At 51.4% G+C, this 24,806-nt stretch overlaps 4 protein-coding genes across 5 annotated transcripts; 3 read left to right on the top strand and 1 right to left on the bottom strand.

Annotated features, from left to right (window-relative positions):
• Nucleotides 1-9: 9 nt before the first annotated feature.
• On the top strand, nt 10-2,952 carry LOC130538461 (UAP56-interacting factor-like). Its single transcript, XM_057056066.1, has 9 exons — nt 10-222; nt 329-466; nt 531-691; nt 941-1,089; nt 1,188-1,260; nt 1,346-1,398; nt 1,528-1,602; nt 1,674-1,800; nt 1,877-2,952. Exons 1-9 carry the CDS (start codon nt 150-152, stop codon nt 1,976-1,978), a joined length of 951 nt encoding a protein of 316 aa, XP_056912046.1. The 5' UTR covers nt 10-149; the 3' UTR covers nt 1,979-2,952.
• LOC130538458 (TSC22 domain family protein 2-like) lies at nt 2,328-15,936 on the bottom strand. Its single transcript, XM_057056062.1, is given in 4 exon segments — nt 2,328-3,529; nt 3,532-3,795; nt 3,874-3,925; nt 13,502-15,936. Coding segments are annotated over 4 exon segments (2,139 nt in total). The 5' UTR covers nt 15,271-15,936; the 3' UTR covers nt 2,328-3,475.
• Nucleotides 15,937-17,120: 1,184 nt separating this feature from the next.
• Nucleotides 17,121-20,613, top strand: LOC130538883 (profilin-2-like). Of its 2 annotated transcripts, none has more exons than XM_057056853.1 (3): nt 17,121-17,613; nt 18,603-18,795; nt 19,424-20,613. In XM_057056853.1, exons 1-3 carry the CDS (start codon nt 17,485-17,487, stop codon nt 19,519-19,521), a joined length of 420 nt encoding a protein of 139 aa, XP_056912833.1. In that variant the 5' UTR covers nt 17,121-17,484; the 3' UTR covers nt 19,522-20,613. The 2 variants fall into 2 exon arrangements, with proteins under 2 accessions (XP_056912833.1, XP_056912832.1); XM_057056852.1 differs by having other exon boundaries at nt 17,127-17,613; nt 19,161-19,570.
• Nucleotides 20,614-20,895: 282 nt separating this feature from the next.
• LOC130538867 (proline-rich protein 36-like) lies at nt 20,896-24,608 on the top strand. The gene is made up of 8 exons (XM_057056829.1): nt 20,896-21,353; nt 21,424-21,597; nt 21,679-21,800; nt 21,874-22,033; nt 22,107-22,222; nt 22,284-24,312; nt 24,385-24,482; nt 24,540-24,608. Exons 1-8 carry the CDS (start codon nt 21,104-21,106, stop codon nt 24,543-24,545), a joined length of 2,955 nt encoding a protein of 984 aa, XP_056912809.1. The 5' UTR covers nt 20,896-21,103; the 3' UTR covers nt 24,546-24,608.
• Nucleotides 24,609-24,806: the final 198 nt, after the last annotated feature.

The raw sequence follows: 24,806 nt of genomic DNA, 5'->3' as shown, positions 1-24,806 counted from the left end.
TTCACCCGGCTCTCACTGGGCATGCGCAGTGCTCTTTACGTTCGGGGGCGTGTCTTCTCGTGCCTGGTGTAGCTTAGCTAATCTCTCGCCGTATCCACAGTTTAAACTTCTGCGCATCTTTTTGTATTTTTTTTTTTGACAATAAAATTATGAGCAAGTTTAACTTCTCAGGAGGTCAAGCGAGGAAACCACTCCTCACCGATAAAGTCGACATGTCTCTCGGTAAGAACAGTCAATGCTAACGCAAACGTCGCTAAAATAGAATAATAGCAGGTATGACATGTTGTGCCAGCCAGCTAGCCAAATTATCATTCTGCTGTGTGAACAGACGACATCATTCGGTTGAATAAAAAAGAGCAACAACTAAAGAAGAGGCAGGCGACTGTGGCCCGCCGGCCAGTCAAGAAGAAAGGTCGGATAAACCAGGGAAGGGGAGTGTTGAAGGCAGCAGGAGCCGTCGCCAGAGGTGTGTGTCCGCGCTCGATCCTGCCTGCGCCGCCGCATCGGTGTAACCATTGTGTCGTTCCCAGGAGGCGTTTCACCGCGAGGAGGGGCGGCTAAAGCCAGGAATAAGCGGATCCCCCCGTCCCAGGGTCGAAGAAGGGGTCAGGGGGTCATAACGGGACTGGCAGCTAGAAGACCAGCTGCTCTGCTGAAGAGGGGGACGCTGAACAGAGCCGCATTCACCCAGGTGCCCGTTGACCGGGGATCGATCCATCACAAACTGCTGTTTCGGGCGTGGAAACTGGGAGGCAGATGTTGGATGTGTTGCCCGAGCGGTCGTGTTGTTTCCTGTAAAACGCCCGTTTTGAACTCGGCATCGACCAGTTGTGACTTAACTGATGCACAAACCGCATGAATTCAGCCAGAATTTTGCGTGCGTGGATGGAAATAAAGAGAGGTGGGCTGTGTAACCTCGGACTTGAATGTTGGTTTTCAGAAAATGAAACAGAGAACAAAGCCGTTTGTTCAGCGCCCCGACGGCCAGTACAGGAAGCCGGAGGTGCAGAGGTCGTCGTACCGGCAGCCCGAGCAACAGAGAGGCCAGAACCTCACCGCAGCCAGGAGACCATTCAGGCTTCAACGGAGGTGAGAATGTAACGATACGTTAAATGTGTGTTCGCGTCCCGCTTTACATGAGCTCTGCCTGTTTAAGTTGTTGCTTCAGTAGCGTTCCTCTCCTCCAGGCCGGCGCCGACTGTCCCCCAGGCTCAGAGGGAAGCTCGACAGGCTACGTTTCTGTTCCGCCGAGGACTCAAGGTACCCGGAACACCGAGTGGGTGCCGTGTTTTGTTTTTAGAGCCTCCGATTAAACGTTTTCTGTCTGTATCTATTTTTTTTTTAGATTCAAGCCCAGGTGCACAAGCCCAATCCTGCTCCCCCAGTCCGAACCCGCCAGTGAGTATTCTCTGCCGTGGTTGGTTGAAATGCTTCTGGGTCCGTGTGTGTGTGTGTGTTTGAGTCCTGGTCATTGCAAGGCCCACAATTTCTATTCTAAGGTGTTTATAAGACGCAAACTGTCTGCAGGTGGCGTCCATCGCCTGGCAACAGCAGCATCTTGACGGTCTCCATTGACAATCCCACAGCCAGGACGCAGCCCGAGTGAGTACCAGAAACACGCCGTTGGCGCCGGAGTTAATGGCGAGTGGCTAAAGTGCTCGCGTTGTTTCTAGACCCCCCTCCGCTTGGACCCTCCACCCCGCGGCCACGACCTCCGCCCCCGCCGTGGTGGAGGCGGTGGAGAAGAAAGTCCCTAAAGGCGTGCCGCTGCAGTTTGACATCAACAGCGTCGGGAAACCGGTGAGAACTCGCCTGTTGTCGGGCTCTCGTGGGGGGGGGGGCCTCTCTGCTCAGGCTTCCATCTGTGTCTCCACAGCAAACGTCGATGACCCTAAACGAACGGTTCCGCATCCTGAAGGACAAACGCGCCGCCACGTTACACACCGCCAAAGGCAGCCGCTTCGTGACGGTGGGTTAGCTGCCGTCCGCCCACCTGTGATGGACGGGACCATCTGCAAGAACGGGGGTGGGGGAGGGAGCTGTCCGGTGAACGCCTGTGTGTTGTGGATGTTGGAGCCCCTCCCCCTCTGCCCCCCCCCACCCCACGTGGACTAATGTCTTTCAGACTGCGGTGGCACAAACGTTTGCAGTACCGTTGTTTGTTTTTAATTTTTCAAATAAAGCCACTTCCTGGTCAATGTGGTCCCGGCGCCACCTGGCGGACAGCATCGGTAATGTGTCCTTTGATAAAAGTAAATCCAACCGTGCGGCAGTTTGAGGCGTGTGTGTTTGTGTGTGTTTGGTTTCCAGAACTCAAACCAGGCGCCTTTGAGGAATCTTGATATTGCTTTTATTTAAATACATTAAAATTTGCAATGTAACAAAACTATTGGCATATGAAATTCAAACACCATTTAAGTGAAGAAAAACATGGCTCACTTCATTATTTTTTCTGTGGCTAGTGTCGGTAACACTAGGGTTATTTTCCTCTCTGCCGACTCTGCTGTGCGACCCCCCCTGCCCCCCCCCCCTGTTTACACTGTTCACAGACTCTTTACAATACAAGTGCTGAATAAAAATGAGGTCAGAAAGTGGTTCAAAGGTTACAGATCATGCAGAATGGCAACAAATTCTGTGTAGGAGCGAGTAACAAAGAATAAATGTGTGCATGTCAAAAAGGAGAGATTTACACAGCTTTTGCATCTTTGGTTCCAAAGTGGGTTGAATTCGATTTCACAGCTTGGCAGCACGAATTGACTTCAATCTTTGAGGGCTTCTGCGACGTTCACGTCGGGTTTTTAACACTTTACACACGTACATTCGTTTGGGGTCGTCGTGGAACTGCTGTCAATTTAGTGTTTGTCTGATTCGTGTTGAAACTTAAGGTTTTAAAACGTGGTGTCCTGTAAATGAAAGAGGAAATAAATCACTGGGCTATTGTTGATTTTTGGAGCTTGTGGAAATGGTTATTTTCTGAAAATAGCAGCCCTGCAATAAATAAACACTCAGCAGTAGATGGATGGGAAGGTTGGACAGAGCGACGGCAGCAGTGTGGCGTTCAAAGACCTTTTCTCGGCTCGTTATAAAAATAATCTCTCCTTAATTTTTTACGGGGGCGTTTCGTTTCCATTTAATCCCTTGTTTGAGGTTGGCTCCGCCTCTCCGCGCGGCGTCTTGGGCTCGGACCCGCGCTGACATCCCGACACGCACGGACACACACGCACGTTTTACCATGATGATTGCATTAACACTGGCGAAGGCCCACAGCATGGATGCGCACGCGCTTCACAGTCGCGCTCGGATTGCTGACGCACTCGGACACACACAAGCGCTGGACCTCGTGGTCAAGCTGGTGACGAAGAGTTTTGGGTTTTTTTTGTTGTGTTTTTTTTTTTTGTTTGTTTTTAAATTTCACATACACTGATTGTAATAAGTCGTAGAGAGGATGCACGTTTGTTTCTGCCTTACGCGACGTTCAAGCGGAGGTGACGCTGGGCGGCTGCTGCCCGGGGTCGGGCTGAGTCTGGGCGGCTGGGGGGGCTTGGGGTGGTGCTGGGCCTGGGGCGGCGCCGGCTGCTGGGGCGGCTGGCTGAGTCCTTGCTGGGGCGGGGAGCAGCCGGGGCCGGACGCCGACTGGGATGGCAGCTGAGACAGCTGCTCGCTGTTGGCCAGAGACTTCAGCACGGCGTTCTCCCGCTCCAGCACCGAGTTCCTCTCAAACAGCTCCTTGATCTGCTCCTTCAGGACCTCCACCTCCTCGCGCACCGCGTACATCAGATGGCTCTTCACCAGGTCCTGAGGACAGGAAGAGGAGGCGTAACTGGGGGCGAAGGAGGCGCCGCAAGACAGGACTTAAGGACGGGGTTTACTCACCATCGCCTGCTCGATCTTATTGTCAATGGCAGCCACATTAGTTCCTGAGGCCCTGTGGAAGGAGAGGAACCGTGGTGAGAAGTGACATGGAGACGGAACGGAAAACCCTCGACCAGTTGTCCCGGTGCACCTGTGGCCGTATAAAATGACCCTCGTCGCTGCTCTGATCAGATGCTTGAGGCTGGATGTAGGTCACAGCCGTCAGCACGGGCGTCAAATCATCGGCAACAACCCAGTATTTTAAACAGATCGGCCCGTCTGGATCCATCCCACCGCTCCCAGCGTGGCGCCATCTTATTACCAAATCTTATTGACTAAAGCTTCTGCTGTAAATCCCAAAATAATCACCGATGATCTCTCCTCACCCCAACGCCAGCGGTCCACAACCTTTACCTGAGCCGTGTCCGGCCTGACAGCAGCGGGCCCGGAGCGTCCCGCTCCGGTTCCCTGTGGCGGCGGCGGCAGCCGCAGCACGCGGGTCTGTAGGAGAACGTACACGGCATGGCACCGAGCGCTGCCGCCGCTACATCGGTGGGGGGACGAGTGAGAGCGGAGGAGCCAAGAGAGACACCAGCGGCGCTCTGACCACATTTAGTTCGGTGAAACATGAACCAAAGGGCGGAGAAGACGGAGGTGCTGAAAGGGGGCGGAGGGTCGGGTCCGATAGCGGCTGCCCCCGCCGCCCCCTGCCGGGTGCAAACTGCCCGTCACTCCTGACACAGCAGATGTGATCAATCGTATCAAAATATAGAGATAAATAATGACCAGCATGAGTAAAACGCCACCGACCTCCCTGAGTACACGGCCACGTGTTTGATAGACAACAATCAAGTGATCAAACAATCAACAATGTGAAAACAGGACCTGAGATGCTACTTTTTATCAGCTATAAATCCGGTGGGAAAACAAGAACTTTCGTATGTGGAACAGTGCTCCGGTTACTACTCCGGCCACCAGAGGGCGCTGCTGCACATCTGTCCCAGTGACGCCCGCGGAAGAACCTCGGATTGACTACAAATCCCCCCCCAGGACAGTGTGTTCTTTACCCCAACACACACCACCCCTGTGTACGTGTGTGTGTCCGCCTACAGTCTGCATCCAAGCTCACATACAGACTGTGACACACATGCAGGCACACGCGTGTTCCCAGACATGCTTCATATATATAACACCCCCCGGGGTTTGTTACATAACCAGCCATCGTAAATGAAAATGGCGGCAACCCGGCCATCGCCACGGCGCTCTCAATGTGGGTTTAATTTAGACGAGGCGGCCTCCCGACAGGAGTCTTTGACGGGCCGGTGCCTGGAGGAAACCGGCCAGATTAAGCACGGAGCCGGGTCGGACCCGCAGCTGCACCCTTTGTTTGGGGAAAAGAGACACCGTGTCCCAGCGTAGTGCTGCACAGCGTGTTCTTCCTGGACACGCTTAGCAGTAAGGGGGGGGGGGGGGGGGGGGGGAGTGGCTTCGCTAACACGCGTGGGGGGACTGGGTCCAACACGGGGAAGCACCGAGGTTTGATCCAACTTCCTCTGGAGGATTCTGCAGGAAAAGGGGAACGTAAGGTGTGAGCGCAACGACGCCTGTCCAAGAGGTGGAGGGATGAACGCGTGAACAGGTAATAAAGGGGTAAAGTGGGCGGAGACGGCGTGGTCACCTCCTGAAACGTCCTGCTTGAGGAGGTGGGGGGACACGCACCTCCTCAGAAGACCACTGCAAATGTCAGCTCGCCTGAAACACACAGAACTCTGGCCATCGCAACGCCCCAGCTCTGTTTTCGCCAGGGCGACGACCATATTGTCTTTTTTATGACTGTTGGAAAAAAAAAAGAAAAAAAAAGGTTCTCCTGAGGTTCCTCGAGCCGGCGCCGGTGGAAGCGGAGAGATGAACAGAGAGAGAATAACAGGAAAAAGGCCTGAAACCCCCGTGTGTGCTGGGAGTGAGACATGTGACGGACCGGCACCAGCGTGGAGGCGGCGGAGGCTCCTTCTTTAGCCGCGATGCTGTGGGTTAGCGGGAGGTAACCGCCCTGAAGAACCTGCCCCCCCCCAGCCTCTGTTGGCCACCTCTGCTTTATCAGAGCAAACGCATTAACTACTGAATCAAGGAGGACTGAGGTCAGGACCCACAGGGCTGGAGGTGGGGGGGGGTGAGCTGAATGCTAATGGGGGTTGGACCTGGATCTGGATCTGATTACGCTAACTCCCTCTAAACTTCAGCGCACAGATGTTTACGAGCTCTGGGGAGAGTTTGGCTTTTCTCCATACGACGCCGGCCGTAAAACCAGGAATGTCAATATAAAGTCCATTAGAGCTTTACGCTCACGCCCGGCTCCTCTCAGCAACACAATGTTGGCATTCCTGGCCTCCAGGAGCGCCGCCGCACCTCGAGGCCACTGCTGGAGCTCCAGGAGCGCCGCCCGAGGGCGACAGGTGAGCAAGCCGAAGAGCCGGAAGCTCCTTCGCTGTATTTGTTCATCCACTCACTCCACCCGTCCCAGTGCTAACAAGGTGCAATTGACAAGCCTGATCTCTCTCACACACACACACACACACACACACCACACACACACACACACACACACACACACACACACACACACACACACACACACACACACACACACAGCAGAAACATCAAAACTCCTTCAGAGAGAAGATGGAGAGCATCGGGGTTAAAGGTGCGTTCAAGAGACGGTGGTTTATGATCAACTCAGATCCTCAGATTGATAAGGCACACACAAAAAATTGACGTCCATCTCCATCTGACGGCGTATTGATCCACGAGGAGGGCGGCTGCAGCTTTCACCCCATCGACTTTTGTCCAATCAGCTTTAGAACATAAAAGTTTAAGTAACACTGCAGGTTGTGTTCTTGAACGAGCTTCTGCTGACAGAAAACGCTTCCCCCTTCCCAAAAAAATGTGAGAATTTCAGTTTCACAACCTCTTCTGTCACTTATTCAAAACCCAAAACGGCACCGAAAACTGACGGCGGAGTCGGCCGGCCCAAAAATAGGAGTTAAAAAAAAAAAAAAAAGTAAGAGTGAAACATGAGAGGAGGGGAGGTTTAGAGAGGAAATAACACTTCTGCAGCAGTTCTGCATCTATAAACCAGTCAGCTGAGGAAACAAACATATAGAGACGCTCTGTGTGTGTGTGTGTGTGTGTGTGTGTGTGTGTGTGTGTGTGCCAGCTGTACATTTCTCTAAAACCGGTCTCATTTCCTGTCGCTCAGATAAAGGTTCTTGTTCTTCCTTCTTCCATTTCTGTGAAAGCCGCTCTGAACGTTCGACTCATCATTTTTCTGTCGCCCTACAGTCGGAATAACGAAGCGCTGCTGCTTTCTCTTTTCTCTTTTCAATGCTCGGCTAAAAACGGCAGGTTGCGCAACGCCGCGCCGCCATCGCGAGCGTCACCTGACTGATGTTGAGAAAGTGTTTCGCGAGCACGAGCAGATGTGTGAAAGAGCAGCATCTGCATCCAGAGTCACGTTCCCAGCCCCCAACCCTCGTTTACCGCCCTCCTTGGCTCGAACACGCCGGGCGAGCGGAGAACGACGCCACCCAAGCTTGGCGGCCCCTCACCCCGACCGCAGACTCCCGCTGCGGTCATGTGACTGACACCTATCAGCGGGGCAACGCTGGGCTGGAAAAGAATAAATAGCGTGCAGCAGATAACATGCTCCGGTCTGCAGCCCCTTTGATGTCTCACAGATCAAAGCCAGAGGGTTTTTTTCTGCTGTATTAATTCCACACGGGGAGCAACGTAAAGAAACCGGGGGCATTTGAAACACAGGAACATGCTTCAAACGTCACCAATCGTGTGAAAACAACAAAGCAAACCAGCCTTTGTTAGACGAGAGTGTCAGAGAAAACTGCCAGGCTTTGTTATCCAACATGCACGTGAATCTGTGACACCGCACACAGGTCGGTACACCGCACTCCGGTCCGGTCCGGTCCCGTACCTATCAGCGTGGGCCTTTGAGTCCCTTAACCTGCTGCCAGACTGGAAGGCCCGGTAGAACGCCTTGGAGGGGTTCCTGTCAACCACGTTCAGGAGGAGAGAGGAGACAGAGATGCAGAGTTGAAACTGGGGGAGCAAGTTATTCGCTTATTCCGAGTCGTCCGTCAGCTGCCTCGTCACGTGTGCCTGCGCGGCTAACGCTAACGCTAATTAAAGCTCCTGCTGCCGCCCCAAAGCCTCCTCGGCTCGGTCTCGCTGCGGCCGCAAAAACAAAAACAAACAAACAAAAATAAAAAGTCATATCTTTAAAGAGGTGGAGGAGCCCGGAGAAGGGCGTTTTACCTCAGGAATGCGTGTGCAAAGGTCGTTACTGCTTCGTAAACTTCAGGAGCTCCCTCGGGCCGCTCGGGTCCTCTATAGCGGCCGTCAGCCACGGTCTTTACGCGGCCCTTTATACAGTCTGTAGGTGTGGATGTGAACGCTGACCCGGGTCAACACGGAGGTCAAACAGCAGCCAGTTTGTTGGCCAGTAACAGGAGGAACCCCCCCCATGACCCTACACACACACACACATACTGTCACACACCTCTGAACGCAGGCTTATTTAATCCCTCACTGTTGCTCTCTTAAAGCTTCTCTTCTGCACCGGCTCACGAAGAGCAAACAGCCGCGAGCCCGTGCACGCGCGCGCGCGCGCGCGCACACCCGCCTGGAACGAAGAGTTGATTTACAGCATGTGTGTGAATTTTATAGCGGGCCAGCCCCTTTCCTAGAAATCACTGGCACAATCTCTCCGCGTCTCATTACCTCATGACTAAACACTCTCGCAGGCCTCCTCCTCGGCCTCGGCTTCATTTCACTCTGCAGGAAAAACCTCCCAACGTGCGCACGCCCGGCAGGCGCGCACGCCCGACTTTTTCCACGGCTGAAGCCGAGCGCTCGGTTGAGGCCAGCTACCGGCTAAACTCGGCCGGGTCATATGACTTGGCGCACAGGGGGCCGTTCATGAGCGAGGAGTCATCGCTCAATGGCGTCTTTGTCACGCTAAAGTATAACACGTCCATATCCCTCCATGAACCGCTGCCTTGTCACCAGCCGTTTCGCTCTCTAAGGGAGGCGAAAACGCCGATTTCCTGGTCAACGCGGCGTAAAACGTAAGGGAAACAGACAGACAAGGGGCGACAAACAGCCACGTTTCCACTCCTCCCTGCTAAAAACACCAGCTAGCCGGAGGCAGAAACAGGTCCGCGCGTGCTGGGGTACGAGCCGATGGACCCATGAACTTCCCGGCGGCTGGAGTCACGCGTGTTACTGAAGCTCGACATGGGGCCGTTGGGCGGATCGGGTCGGACTTGGATCAGGTTTCCTGCTCACGCTCTACGACTTCATACGGATGTGACGACTGTCGACACCGAGGCGTCTCCAGACCGAGCGAGGGGTTTCATGGGGGCAGAAGGCTGCTGACCCGGCCACAGCTGGTCCAGGGAAAGGGACACGCCCACCCATCATCCCGCCATCCACCCAGCAAGCATCCACCCACCCACCCATCATCCATCCAGCCAGCCAGCCAGCCACGCAGCCACCCAGAGCCAGCCAAGCCAATCCAGCAGCCAGCATCCACCCACCACCCAGCAGCAAGCCAGCCAGCCAGCAGCCGCCAGCCAGCCAGCCACCAGCAGCCAGCCAGCCAGCAGCCACCAGCAGCCAGCCAGCCACCCAGCAAGCAGCCACCCAGCACCCACCAGCCACCCATAAGCAGCACCCAGCACAGCAGCCACCAGCAGCCAGCCAGCCAGCCAGCCAGCAAGCAGCCACCAGCAGCCATCCAGCCATACAGCACCAGCAAGCACCACCCAGCAGCCACCAGCCAGCCAGCCAGCAGCCAGCCAGCCATCCAGCAAACGCATCCAACACACACCCACCAGCATCCAGCATCATAATCCACCACGCATCCACCCATCATCCATCCACCATCAAGCAAGCATCCACCACCCACCCATCATCCCCCATCATCAAGTCCATCCATCAAGATCCACCCATCCAGCATCATCCATCCACCCACCCAGCAGCGAGATCCATCCACCCATCATCCATCATCCACCCGTCATCCATCCATCATCCACCCATCCATCATCCCCCATCATCCATCCACCCACCCATCCATCCATCATTCATCCATCCACCCATCCATCATTCATCCATCCATCCATCCCCACAGATCAGAAGTAGGTCAAAGCCATTTAAATTCCTGGTGCAGGACGTTTCTTCCCATGAGCACTGGTTCCAGTGATGCCTCTGGGCCACAGCGTGATTACAGAGGAGCTGCCACCAGAACACCACACAACCAAGCGTGTCAGGACCTTGCAGAACTTCATCCACGTCGCGGCCGCAGGGACACAGACCGTCTTGTTAACCCTGACCTGCAGCGCCCCAAAATAATCCAGCTTTCCAGGGTGCTTGCACACAAGCCGCTTTCTTACGGGCCGCATCGGGGCTGCAGGCAGGCGCTGTTTACAGTATCAAAATATCAGGACCGTGATTATATTTGAGACTGAGCGGCGCTTGTGCAGAGAAAACCAAAGGAGCCGGTTCAGAGAGTCTCAACTGTGGTGTCTACAGGTGCAGGGCTGTAAAAGGTGCTGTAAGTGTTACTGTGTTTTATTCATGTCTTTTAATTACCTTCCTCTTGGTATACAATCCTGAATTATTCTGTATCCCACCGTTCTGCCCAATGATTCGGGTACGGATTTGAACCCACAGAGCCCGGCCCTACCGCTCGGGTTTGCTAAACTTTCCCCTCCGTTCTGCTTCAAGCCACTTAAGAACATTTTTTCAAAAACAAGATAAGATCCACAGCCGAGCTTATCTTCATTTCTCCGCTGAAGAAGCCATTAAAACCTTGGACTGGTGACGGGGTTCTGTGACTGGGAATCACGGCGTGCCTGCGCCCACTTACATACAGAGTTCTGACGGGCCCTCAAAACTCGCCTCCGTTTGAAAGTAGCCACCAGGCTACAGCGAGAGAGGATGCTGGGAGTTAGAGTTTAGAAAGAGGAGGTGGTAGGAGAGGAGGATCACTCATTACATCATCGATAAAGACACCCAGTCTGATTGAAAACAGGATCCAGCAACGGGGCAGCTAGTGGTGACCCATACACTTCAGCACAGGGATGAGAAGGGTTAAGTTCTACAGAATTTGTGTTGCTCAACTCTTCTGGGATACATGTGTTTGAGCAAGACACGCCCCCTTTTAAAGACACACCCCCTGATCCACGGACACAATCCCCCCATTCACGGAGGTGGAACCAGCCCACTATTCTGCAGGGCAGCCTCCTCCTCCTCCTCCCCCACCATGGGGACAGATTTTATGTAAATATTATAGGACTGTCAACCATACAGATGCACGTATCCACACACCTCCGGATGATGAAGCCATGTGGGAAACATTAGGCAGCGTAAAACATCTTCAATCTGCACCTCCGGGGATTTCTGGCTTAATCACTGGCAGGCAACAGTTCGGGGCGGAGGCAGGCAAACATCACCAAAGTGCCAAACTGAGCTTGTGCAAGATGTGCAAATGTCTCCAATTATAGGGGTGGTGGGGGGGGGGCACGATTTGATCATGTAAATAAGTCCTGTTGATATAACGACAGCTCGGGTTTATCCTGTTTACGCAGCGGCGTTAGCGGTGGCACCAGGGTGGAGGAGCTAAAATGTGGATTAAATCATTCGTTTGCTTTCGGACAATCAACCACAGTCACGGGGGAGAGTGTGGCAGGCGGGGGGGGGGCATACATCATCCCTTTAAACAGAAGCAGGTTTGGCAGGAGGAGAGCCAAAAAAACCAAACACACTAATGACAGGAGCATGACATCATTTCATAGTTTACCGGCTTTGACAGAAAAAGCAGATGCTCGGTTAGCAACCAGCTCGGTTAGCAACCGTGCAGAAGGGAAACCGAGAGACGGCTGCTACTCTGGGGAAAACTGATGATATTCCTGCATGTCACAGAAGCTGAAGACACCCCCGGGGGCTCGGGGCTTTTCTCAGGTCCGCTTAATCACCGAGGAGGAAGAGAGCTCGGAAGAGAGCTCGGCAGAGACGGACCGGTGGGGCTGAACCTCAGAGTGATCCTCTCACATGATGGAGGCCGTGTGGTTAATCCCAAACCCGCCAGCACTGAAGGGCAACATCCTGACCTGCCAGAGGTCAACGCTGGCGCGTGCTTCCGTGGACGCGCTCGGAACGCAGGAGAATGCTGTGTGTTTATATTAATGGTGCTGGGTCCTAAGACCCAGATGGCCACTCCAAAAGCATGAAAATATAACAAAAGGTGGTTAAAATGTCACATCCGCTGTAATCAGAACCTTGTTTTGCATCACTGTAGTTAGAAAGAACCAACCACACCAGTAACAGATATAGAAAGCCCGCTTCAAAAGCCAAAAACACCAGTCAACACCAGCTCGGGGTGGTGATTTCAAAATGCCCACATCTATTTCAGGGGCTGGGTTCAGCCCGGCTGCACACCGGGGGTGTCTAACAATGTCCAAAGGCCTTAAATAGAGAGAGCGGTAATTTTGCATTGTTTGACAGAAAAAAAGCAAGACAAGTGCAGCTGGGGGGGGGGGGGGTGTACACCCTGCTGCAAGGTCTCTTATCGACAGAATAGGGACACAGTGGAAACACTACTGCTCGGCGTCTGATAGGACCCGACTGTTGCAAGAGACACCCGCTCTTATCAGCCTGGGAGTCGAAGCCTGAGGGGCGAGTGTGCGTCTCTACGGAGCGGCGCCGCTCCGGCAAAACTCCAAACGCACGGATGACGCGTCTCAGGTCGACGCACCGAGGCAAAAGCGGCGCCCTCCGCATGTGACCGCGGCAACCCGAGTCGAAAACATCTAAATATACGACCCCGAGAGGGAAAGAAAAGGCCGAGGCGCTAACTCACAGGATTTAAACCTTCAGTGTTGAGAGTAATCCCCGATAATTGGTGGGTTCTTTGTAAAAAGGCAGCGCTAAAGGCTAAACCGTACGTCCAATAGCGTTTATATTCTGGAATGTTAAAAGTTTTTCCGGAGGTTTAGCCCCTGGCTTAATTTACGTAATCCAGAACACCTGAGTAGCCACGCAGCTTCTGACCCCACCCACAAACTATTACAGCTACGCAACGATGCCAAGAAAACGAGATTTTAAAAAAAACCGAGGTAGGTTCGAGCGTACTTGTCACCTCAGGCCGTCTGCGCCGCCGCTACACTCGCGGGTGACGATACCGGCGAGAGGAAATCAGGTTGGACGCCAGAGCTGCAGAAACACACTCGCACACACCCACACGCTGAAATACCCTCGCTAACAAGCCAAGAGCCCAGGAACTGTGTGTGTTCTGCTGCTCCGTTTTCATACGTTTCCCTTTATTTCTCAGTTGTAATGAATAACAACAAAAATGATATTTCCTTCCTGCGCGCCACTTCTCACTTCCTTTCCTGCACTCCTCCCTCCGCGCCCCCATCTGTAAGACCCATGCTGCCATTCACCGGCCTCGGTAGCAGTCAGGCCTCACACACACGCGCACACACACCCTTCGTGTATTCAACCTGTTCATATCGAGTGGTGCTGGAAGGATTAAAGAATCCTCCGAGACGTGAAAGTGGGATTTAGAACTGTTTACCTGTCCACGTCTCCATCGACTGGTATTTGGATTCCAAAGAGGCTGTTGACGGTCGGGGTGGTCAGCTGCAGGCTCTCGGGCATGAGGGGCTTCAGCGCCTCCTTCCCGGACACGACGGGGGACTGTGCATTGACGAGACCCTCGGACTTCGCCCCGTCGCTACCTTCCACGTGTCCAAATCCTACAGCCGGGAGGCCCTGTGATCCTAAAGCCGGCGCGGGCTTGCTGTGGGGCTGATGACCCGGAGGCAAACTGGAGGCCGTCACGTTTGGCATGACTGCACTGGAGGCACTGGGCACAACAGTGGGCACAGTGGTGGAAGCACTGGCGCTCACTGCGATGGCAGGCACGTTTTGCCCACTGGCTGATGAAGAGTGGAGACTATGAGGTTGAGGCTGTCCAGTGGCCGCGTACTGACCCCCGCTCTGCTGCTGGACGGTGGAGGAACCAGTCAATGAAGAGCCCCCGATGCCTCCGACAGTTCCGGGCTGCTGCTGTATGAGGCCAGGAGCTGGTTGTCCAAACATTACCGATCCCGCTCCTCCTGCGCCCACAACATCAGGAGCTCCTCCAGAAGCAGACGATAGGCCCGAAGCGTGTCCTTGTCCCACGGACTGTAGTCCCGCAGAGAGGCCGGACGCCGGCTGGACCTGGCCGATGGCGAGCCCTGGCTGCTGCTGATAGTAATCCGACTGGCTGCTCAGGTGGTGGCTAACAGGAAGTTGCTGCTGCTGAGGCTGGAGAGGGTACGTCATAGACGGCACTGAAGGGGGCATGATGGGAGACTTTTGTATATGGACGCCAGATTGCGAAAGGTCGTTTTGTCCAGCAGGTAACACACCGTGGGGGGCGGAAGCCTGGGCACTCCCCACTGCTGGCTGAGCTGAGACAGCTGCAGGCTTGCTGCTGGAGAAAGCACTCGGTGTGGGCAACCCGCTTACGCCCTGCGCTCGGGTGCTGTTGGGTTGATGAACTGTGTCTATTAAATGCATCCGGGGTGATGAGAGGGAAGCATCTGTCCCAGAGCCAAAGCCCTGACCTGAATGATGTGACGGGGTAACCACGGATCCTCCTGGAGGCCCGATCCCACCGTCCGCAGCAGGATCCACTGTGGCACCAGCGTGCCTGGTGTTGTCTGCAGTCCTACTTACAGCAGATCCCTCAGAGTCTTTCTCATAAAACTCGGTGCACGTCCACCTGCCTCTGCGAAAAGGTTCTCCGATGCCGTGATCGAGCTTAATGACCCTGAACCTCGAAGTGCAGCTCGCCGTGGTGGTGGCGGCGGGAGCAGTACTCGTCACCGTAGCGGGCTGGATTGTGTTCACTGACCCACCGGCCGTCCCAGCGCTGGCTGCTGGAGGAAACTGCTGCTGCTGCGCGGCTCCAGCTTGGGCAAGAAGGGATGAACCGGGTGGAATGCCAATCCCTTGAGCCGAGCCAGGCGCCCCGACCTTTCTGAACTCACCAACAGGGCTGCTCGTCAGCGCAGAGACTTGACTGGGTTGAGGTATGTGCGATGGTGCCAAAACACTGATTGCCTCTTGCTCCCCGACATTGTTCAGGGCTTCTTCGGATGAACTTCTGTCACATGTCGGGTCGTACTCGGGTCGGGACATGTCGTATATTTCCGACGACACGTCTTCGGCCCGAGACTCGTCTGGATCCTCCAGACTCTCGGTGTCATCGGCGGCACCTATAGCCGCCACCTGGGCCTGAGTCACACTTGTGATCTGGAAACAGCTCTTTTTCTTTGCCGGCATTTTCGACATGTTGAGAGCCGATTTCAAAGTCCCTTATGGCTATGTTTATCCTCCGACGGTAAGGAAAGAGCTTCTCAAAGCTCAGATTATATTAAACAGGACACCTGCATTTATATTACTCCTTAGATCTACCTGATATCGAGATGAATCTACGTCATCCCTCTTCCTCTCTCGGTCTCCTGTTGCGTCTCATGAGCTCATAACGCAATGCGACCCTCGTCTTGTCCGGCGGGGCGACTTCAGACAGCACCAGCAGCCGGTACGATACTCGATCCAGGCTTCGTGCAGTCGGGACTGGCCTAAAAAAGTCCCGGTCGTGCAGTTGTCAAGCGGCCGGTGTCGCAGAGTGTGTTGCCCAGCAACACGAGCTACTTTAGGCTGAGGAGGGCCCACAGCCCTCCACTCACGGAGCTAGCTAGCAAGTCAAGCCAACTGGCTGCAGCACACTCCCCCTACGTCGGAACAAGTATACGGGAGACATATTCCCCAAAACACTTTTTTTCGTAACCGCTCCTTTCACCACTGGGTGGTCACTCGGTGGTGAGACTCACTTTGCGGTCGATGGAAAGAAAATCCTCTTAAATTCCACGTTATAACGTATAAACTCGACTCTTTACAACGCCCGCAGTTACCTCCCTCACTCAGCTACTCTTGACAAGATGGCTATGTTGTATCCTAACCGCGTTGCATCGTGGGTAACTGCTTTACGTAAGGACGTTTACGTAAGACGCGTTCGTGAATTCCCCATCATGCTGCCTTCAAGGCTGTAGGAAAATAGAACTAACACCGCATATGGTAATTACACGCGGCTATAAGATTCGATCCAAATTATATTTTTAGTCCCTTTTCTTTTCTACACTTGGTTTTTAACTGAGGATGAGAGACGTGTTCTTAAATTATACAGTCAATTAATTTTAAACGCATTTTTAATGACAGTAGTTGTTCCTGTTGCTTCTTGGATATGCTCGTAAGGGAATATTAATCACAATGATATAATGTTGGTCATTATTCGATAAATGGCAATGTTGTGTGACAATAGTAGAGCTCATTTGATTGAAAATACACAGCCTATTGTATATATATGCATTAAGTACATTCTGTGTATCCAGCGGCAGCATACAACTAAGATCTATCCACGAAATTAAACTATATGCATTTGTAGAATAGCGATTAACTCTCTCATTTAAAACAAACAAACAAACAAACAAGTAAATGCCCAATTTATAAGATTTTATATCTTTAAGAAAATCACAAATCCACAAACGCAGTGCGAACTGCCCCTGGTGGTCAGAAATGAATATATCGCATTCACAAAATGTGATTTCTGACTTTAACTCCCCCCATAAAAATCATTATGGATGAAACAAGTTTAATCTTCTAATCAAGAAAAGCTCAATTCAAACAAATTGACAGTTTTTCTAAAGGCTAAGACATACCCTACATACCAAATGCATTGAACGTCTGTATCGTTTTCTTTTAACCGTTTTTAATTCACTTTGCAAACTATTTTGATCTTAATCTCTCACATCCACAAAAATACAGGACGCAACGTAAATTATAATTTTTTTTTTTTTTTTAAAGAATGGCGTTGTTGTTCCTTGAAACCAATGGACCACAGCGCCCCCTTCCAGCAGACCAGGGTTACTGCAGCTACAATTCTGAACATCCCAATTTACAAATCTGATCAGGCAATTGTTTCTTTTTCCTCAGTTGCTTTTTAATGTACGCACTCCGATCGTCAACCCACTTTTACCCAAGACAAAGTCCAATTTTGCTCCCCACCTGAGGCATCTTCCTTTAAACCGCAGACGGGTGCGTCTGCCACAAAACGTGACAATCCCAGCGTCTATTCAGCATGGGGGCGAAATTAACTGAATGAAAGGTGTGCTAAGAAAGCCAGCCGGGTGGTATTTGACCGTCCGTGTTGGGCTGCAGGGCGGCGCGCCCTCAGACGGAGCCTCCCGGCGGATCTGCTCCTTTATCCCGCCGCCCGCTGCCATAAAAGCGCCGGGAGCTCATTGTGCGGAGTGATCTGCTCGGGACTACACCCAGCCGCCGCATCGCTGCCCCAGCCTTGACGTTGGTCAGCGTCGAAGTGTGGCTCCCATTGGAGACTCTAAATTCTCCCCGCCGCCTCGTGTGTCTCTCGTCGGGCGACCTCGCCTCCGGAGCTTCGGTGTCTATTTTTTTTTTTAAACCCTCCAAAACGCCCTGTTCGTCGGCATGTCTTGGCAGAGCTACGTGGACAATCTGATGGCCGATGGCAGCTGTCAGGATAGCGCCATTGTTGGGTACACGGACGCCAAATATGTTTGGGCAGCACATGCCGGTGGTACTTTCAATAATATCACGGTAAGGAGGCAAAAGCCGCCCCGGGGTGGGTGAGACACGCCGGTTCGGTTTGAGCATGTTGTCACTTTCAGCGGCGCCGACGCTCCGCAGGTTGAATAATGGGTATGGATGCTAGCCGGTGCGCTAACGAGGCTGGGCTAGCTTCTCAGGCTAGCTAGTCCCAGTGGCCTGCAGCCTGCTAAGGAAACATTGCGGGATTAGACCTCGTGCGCCTCAGAAAGAGGCTCCATTTAGTGCGGCTCGCGCGCACCGCGGAGACCCGGCGCACCGACGGGTCGCACAGCCGTTGCGGCATTTTCAGGTCAAATTTTTAAGGCTCCTTTTGAATCCAGTGAGTAGACGGGGGTCTGCGTCGGAATAACGTGCATGCTTTTGTGTGCACGGCCGCTTCCATAAGCTAACGTTAAGCCGCTGCCTCACCGGCTACCTGTGGTTTGGAATCATTGGCACAGAATTCCAGATCAGGGACGCCGGTGTTGTAGCTGCAGATTATTTTTTTTCAACAAACAAACAAACAAACACAAGCCTCCACATTGACAGTGTTCTGTTTAATTCATGAAAGGGCTGAGATGTGCCTCCGACGTCACCTCACCACCTCTGCAGACTGCCTCCAAAGGGAACTGGTGGTTGCGTCTCTATAGATTCGCAGGTGTCATATTTGCATTCACACGGTTCGTTTGTGAGACGAACCCGGTTCTGTGACGGCGGGGCTCCGTGTGGCTTCACCGTCTCAGTCGTTAATCTGTAGATTATGTTAATCATTATTCGGCCTGCGTGACAGAAGGGGGAAATTTTCGGATAACTGGAAGGAAATCCAAACTTTCTAAGGAAACTGCTGCAGAAAGTCAGTGTGAAGTTGATTCAAATATTGATTAATTAATGCAAGAGGCTAATTAATCCAACAAAGAGAGAATGATGTGCAATAGCAAGTGATTTTTACCTTCGTTTTTGGCTTATATTATTCCTAAAATCTGGTTTCTTTCTTGCAGTGTCAAGAAATTGACGTGGTGGTCGGTAAGGACAGGGAGACCTTTTACACCAGCGGTCTTACTTTGGGCTCAAAGAAGTGTTCAGTCCTCAGAGACAGCCTCCATGACGACGGCGACTGGACAATGGACATCAGGACAAAGAGCCAAGGAGGAGAGCCCACGTACAACATCTCTGTGGGGAAGGCCGGGAAAGGTAATTGTGTAGGTCCGGAACAATCGTGCATCAGGGAACCGTTGCTCCGACTGACACGAGTCAGCAACAAGACAGTAAATTAGTGGGGGGGGCTCAGATTCTCTTTCCTATTTTTCGAGACTTTACTGAAACTCCTTTTTAAGCATCTCTGCTCCTCTTCGACCTTACGTGCCAGTGCTTCTGTCGTCTAAACGGCTGAACCCAGTCAGTGATGGGTTTGGACCTGGTACCAGGTCAGCAACACTGGCAGTTGCAGGGAAACCTCTGGCTGCTGCCTTTCTGTTCATGTCTTGCTTGCAATGCTCTTCCTCTACTTTCTCACTTTAATTGTCACTCCCCCCCCCCCCCCATCTTTTCTCTTGCAGTTTTGGTTCTTGTAATGGGCAAAGAAGGGGTCCACGGAGGCGGATTGAATAAGAAGGCTTTCTCAATGGCCAAATACTTGAGGGATTCAGGCTTTTAATGTTCCCAAGCTCTTAGATTAAAAATTTGAGGGACAAAAAAAAGAAGAGAAATAGAAGAGCTACTGTGTCACCTTTGCTCCCCCCCCCCCTCACAGGGGGGGGGGGGGGGGTCGACTCTTCGAGTGTGTTCATTTCTCTTATTTTTTTTCCCTTGTGTGCTTCAGTATTGGTTTTTGTCATGGGAAAGGAGGAGGTCCTGGGTAGATGTCTTAAGAAGAAAACACGTTTAATGGCTGATTACCTGAGGAAGTCTGGATATTAAGAACCTCTCCACCGCTCCATCAACTTAGCAGCGCTCCTCCTCCTCACTGCATTGTGTTGACACTACGTCCAGGATTAGATGGCTTACCATGTTCACTTCCTCCCCAGTCTACTTTTATACACAGCCCCCTCCCCCTCCTGTTTTTTTTTTTTTTTTAATAGATATGTATAATTAAATTGAAAACCTTCCCCACTTTAACATTGTACTTCTCATGTTTTTGGCACTCCAGCAATAGCATGTTCATGGAAGTGTTTAAGAAGAAGCTGGCAAAATCCAATTTAAAAAAAAAAAAAAAAAAAAGTGACACGGATTCCGATTTGCCTCGCATTTTACTGTGCGCCGCACTCCCAGGGGAAGTACACATGTAATCGTGGCGACAGTTTGCATAGAAAGACGGCTTTTGTCCCTCCTCGGTCAGCATGGCGGCGCTTAAAAGATGAATGCATGCTCTAATAATCCGGCCCCAGACGACCTTCTCATCAGTCTCGCCCTCCATAACGCGCAGTCATACCTGGACGCCCGCCCCACCCCACCCCACCACCCTGAGCCGTGGATCGGCGGTGTCGGATCTCCCTCCGGACAAGAGGAATAATGTTTTCTAACTGGTCTGATGATTGCCGGCGTCGCCTGTAAATCATCTAACCGCTTCCTAGAGTTTGAACACTAAACGCTCCATCGCTAACGTCACGTCATTAACCAACAAATGTCGTTTCACTCCAGAATTGAATACATGTTGACTGTTGGACTCCACACTTTGGAATTCTTTGCCTTGTGCTTTCATCAGAGGTGTATTCATAGTATGGTACTTAGAAGTATATTAAAAAAAAATGTCTTGTACACTAAACATTGGTGTTGGTTGGAGTAAGAACATTTGTAAGTTGTCTTGTGAAAGTTTTCTGACAATAACATGTATCCTGTGCCATAAAATCTGATCTGTTGATACTAACCGAGTTGGACTTTTAGCTGCTGCCCCGGCAACCAGTAAACTTGACGGCACCCCCCCCTCCAAAAAAAAGAAGATATTTTGTCATCGATCATCTCCAGACTTTGTGGAATATGTACAGAATTAAACGGCAGAAAATGAATTTGCAACACTTTGTTTTCTTTTTTTTGAGTGGGTTTATTTCCTCATAAATGCAGAGGTGGCTCCTAAAATGATGGTTAATCCCTGAAATAATCCTGAACATCAGATCATTTACGTTACATTGCATTCAGACTGAGTTCACTTTGACACCCAGATTTAATCTCTAGGATTAAAACTGATCACGTCGACCCATAAGATTAAAATACCCAAACCCTCCTCAACAATTCTGCATATTCGGTCATTAAAAGCTACTTTTCTGCAGAGGTTGATGGTTCCTGGAGTGGAAATCACCTAATCAGAGGCCTCATTTTCACCTCCACCCGTCCTGGAGTGCAGAACTGATGACAGCTGTTGCCTTCAGGTGTCCCAGCTGCCTCAATCAGACATCCAAACTAAAGCTCAGGCCAAACCCCAACGCTGCCTTCTCAGAGAAAGTCTTCAACCACTGTTGCTTACTGCTGAGGCAACTTGCCAGCGTGGCGCTTTTTCTTCGTTCTAATGGCGCGTAATGGGGGCGGTAGAGTTTTATACGTGGCGCTGCTTTTCATTGTTGCTGGGAGCTGCGGGCGACTGGAAAACCTGAAATCTGAAGAAGACTCGAAGGAGAACTTGAAGGTTGACCAAGAACAAGTGGCTGATCATCACACACACCATGGAAGACTTGTGATCGGGCAAAACTCTTTTACGTTTAAAGGATCCAAGAGGCGGCGGTTACCTGCTGCTGATGCAGGATACCAGGCAGACATGAGTATGTGACATTTACGTTTCATGGATTTAACAAGGCCTTTGTGTATCTTAATTAAATACATTCTCAAAAGGGTGGATGCAACCGCCTCAAAGGGGTCCTAAGTTATTTCAGCAGAGGCCAAATGATGTCACCATGGAACAGATCATGAAAATGGAACCCAAGGTGGAATGTTTGGCAGGTTCCATGAAGCTTGAAGTCCAAAACTCTCCTGCCACATCAGGATCTCTGTTCCTGATTGACAGGGGTATGTATGGCTTCTCTTTTGGGGTTCTTAATTGGGTCTGCTTGTAGTCTCCTTTTTTATATTTATCAACTTATCAACCAGGAAGTCAACTGTCACCAGTGCCTATATCCAAGTTGCCGTCGAGCTGTGGTTACACCACCAAGTCAACACGTCGGGATTTGGTTATGGTTGCACCTTATGATGGTTGTTTTGTCAACCAGGAGGTGGGACAAATGACTCTTTTTGTTTGTTGCTCCACTTGGATCCTGCAACTTGTACTTTTATCGCTGGTTTTAGGAGGACAACTATGTCCTGTCCATGCTCTGGTTGGGGGTGCCGGTGAAGATGTTGTGTCCACAGGTCAGACCATGTTTATCCAACCCTCCCATGGTTGCCTGTTATGCTGAGGGCATGGTTGTGAAAATGGACTGGCCCCTTTCAGACATTAAAGTAAATGGTAAGTTTAAAAAAGTTCTGATGTAAACTGGAGAATCTTCTGTGGGGGGATTTAAGTGTCTGATGGATCGCAGTGAGCGGTGACTGGGAGCGGCTGATGACTGCTTCACAGCGATGTGGGTTCGGCATAGTCGAACATTCTGAGGGTGTGGTTGTCTCTGTGGACTACAGATTCTGCCTGCAGAAAAAGGTAAGGCGCAAGTTTGCAGATTATACAACTGTGGCCAGTTATAAACATTTTTCTGTTCCAGGATGGAATGTACAAATTGGAACTGTTTGGAGATGGAAAGAGTATAATTTCCTGTCCATTAATGTCAGAAGGTCAACCTGAATGGACAGGTGAAATCTTCTCTCTGCCAGAACAGAAGCCTGGTACTCCTCAGGGTCCAGGGTACCCAATGGTCTACCCCACATACCCCCCTTGGCCAGAACCAAAACCAGCTGTTCAGAAGCCTGGTACTCCTCAGGGTCCAGGGTACCCAATGGTCTACCCCACATACCCCCCTTGGCCAGAACCAAAACCAGCTGTTCAGAAGCCTGGTACTCCTCAGGGTCCAGGGTACCCAATGGTCTACCCCACATACCCCCCCTGGCCAGAACAAAAACCAGCTATTCAGAAGCCTGGTACTCCTCAGGGTCCAGGGTACCCAATGGTCTACCCCACATACCCCCCCTGGCCAGAACAAAAACCAGCTATTCAGAAGCCTGGTACTCCTCAGGGTCCAGGGTACCCAATGGTCTACCCCACATACCCCCCTTGGCCAGAACCAAAACCAGCTGTTCAGAAGCCTGGTACTCCTCAGGGTCCATGGTACCCAATGGTCTACCCCACATACCCCCCTTGTCTAGAACAAAAACCTGGGGTCAACCCTGCATGTCACCTTCAGCCAGGTGAAAAACCTGCTTTTCAGCAGCCTGAAGCCCCCTCAGGTAAAGTAAACACATCATCTTACTCATCACACCCTGAAAACCAACCGGAAGGGGGAAAACCTGTTCAGTGGCCTGGAGTCTGGCCAGGTCAACTAAACCCAAATGTGTACCCCTCATACCCCCAGCATTCTCAAAAACCTGGTATGCCACCTAGTGAGGAATACTGGAAACCCATATATTATCCTTTATACCCTGATCAAAATGATAAGAAGCCAACTCTAAACCCTACAACATGGCCCCCAACAACTGAAAAGCCAACACAAGTACAGAAGCCTTACCTTCCACAGTCTCCCCCAGGGAAACCTGTTGAAAATAATGGTCAAGTTTCTCAGTACCTTTATGGATATTACCATCCACCCCCTGTTGGGCAGAACCCTGAGGAGCCTTCTGTTCTACAGCCCAACAGTGGTGGTGTAGTTGGACTACAAAGCTCCCTTAGTATGCCATCTTTATATTGCGCCTGTCCATCTGGCTTTGGCAACTGTTGTCCACAAATTGCTTTTCATCAACATCACCATCACATTCTTCCTGTGGGACCTGGCAGCGGAGCTGTGCCTCCAATCTACACAGGTCTGCCCTTTGCCCCCTTGGTTGCTGTACCTGTTTTTGAAGGTGACTCGAGGCCTCCAGCTCCTCAAAAACCAAATGAACCTACTTTAACTCCTGACCCTCCAACGTCATCTCCACCTGAAAGTGAAAAGCAGCTATATTTCCAACCACCAGATGGCAGTCTTACTGCAATACTGGAAAGCCTTTCTTTGAGTCCGGAGCAAGCTTATGCCTATTTGGACCCCCGAGAAGTCAGTCAATACTGGTCGTACTCGCCATTGTCTGCCGGCCAGGATTCAGGACAAGAACCAGTAAATCCAATTGCCCAACTTCACCCGTATATGTTGCAGCGTCCAAAGGAACAATATCAGTCATCCCCTGGGAACACGAATTCTGAATCGGTGTCTCATTTTTATCATCAAATGCCACAGCAGCAGGAGGCAATGCGGAAACCCAAACCGCTCTCTGCCAAACCTTGGGCTCGTTACGACGTGCTTCAAGATGCTCATGTGCCCACTAAAAACATCTCGGCACTCCCCAGATCTCCAACTGTGAACCGCTCGAATAATAAACGTGATCGGCAGGTGAATGCTAGTTCTGAATCCAATGGTTACATCCTGCTGCAACATGGCCCACCTGGTAAGGTGCCTCACCGGTTCGAGTCTCCCTTGGACTTGAGACGCCCTGCTCATCTCGGAACGGATCAGGGTCATAGCGACAAGAGTCCTGAGGATTTAAAACCCTCAAATGAAAACGCTGAACCCACTCGACAGAGGAAAGGAACGCATGCTTCCTTTCCAAGTAAGTTTGGTTGATACTATTATCCTGTACTTAACTCATGAACAGCTTATTTAAACCTTACACTTTTTAAAGATTTCTGGACGAGAACCATATCCAAACGAACTATTCGGCCTCACGCTCTGCAAAAGGCCTCTCGGCAGTGGGTCTCTCCAGTTGAGCAGAAAGCAAAGGTACACCAGTTATTGTCTGAACCTTTTTCTTTTTAAACTAAACTACATCTTTTTCAGGACTGATGCATCATGGGAAGGAAGTTGGAAACAGAATTGAGTGTCATTAAAATAAAAGATTGAAATGTATGGTAGTTTTATTTATAACCAAATGACTTTAGTTTAGTCTCAAGGACATTTTATCCAACCAGCTTCAATGTCGCTGTGCTTCAGCTGTTAAGATAAAACGTCCTAGTTCAATCTGTGCTGCTTATTCTGCTTTACTAACTAGTACTTTCTGAACATTGACCCTTGGATCACCTGTGGCCCCTTAATACCCCCTCAGAA

Source organism: Takifugu flavidus, chromosome 15 (genome assembly GCF_003711565.1).
Source record: "Takifugu flavidus isolate HTHZ2018 chromosome 15, ASM371156v2, whole genome shotgun sequence".
NCBI lineage: Eukaryota > Metazoa > Chordata > Actinopteri > Tetraodontiformes > Tetraodontidae > Takifugu > Takifugu flavidus.
The sequence above is the reverse complement of the archived record's forward strand: the minus strand, read 5'-3'. Positions and strand labels throughout refer to the sequence as shown.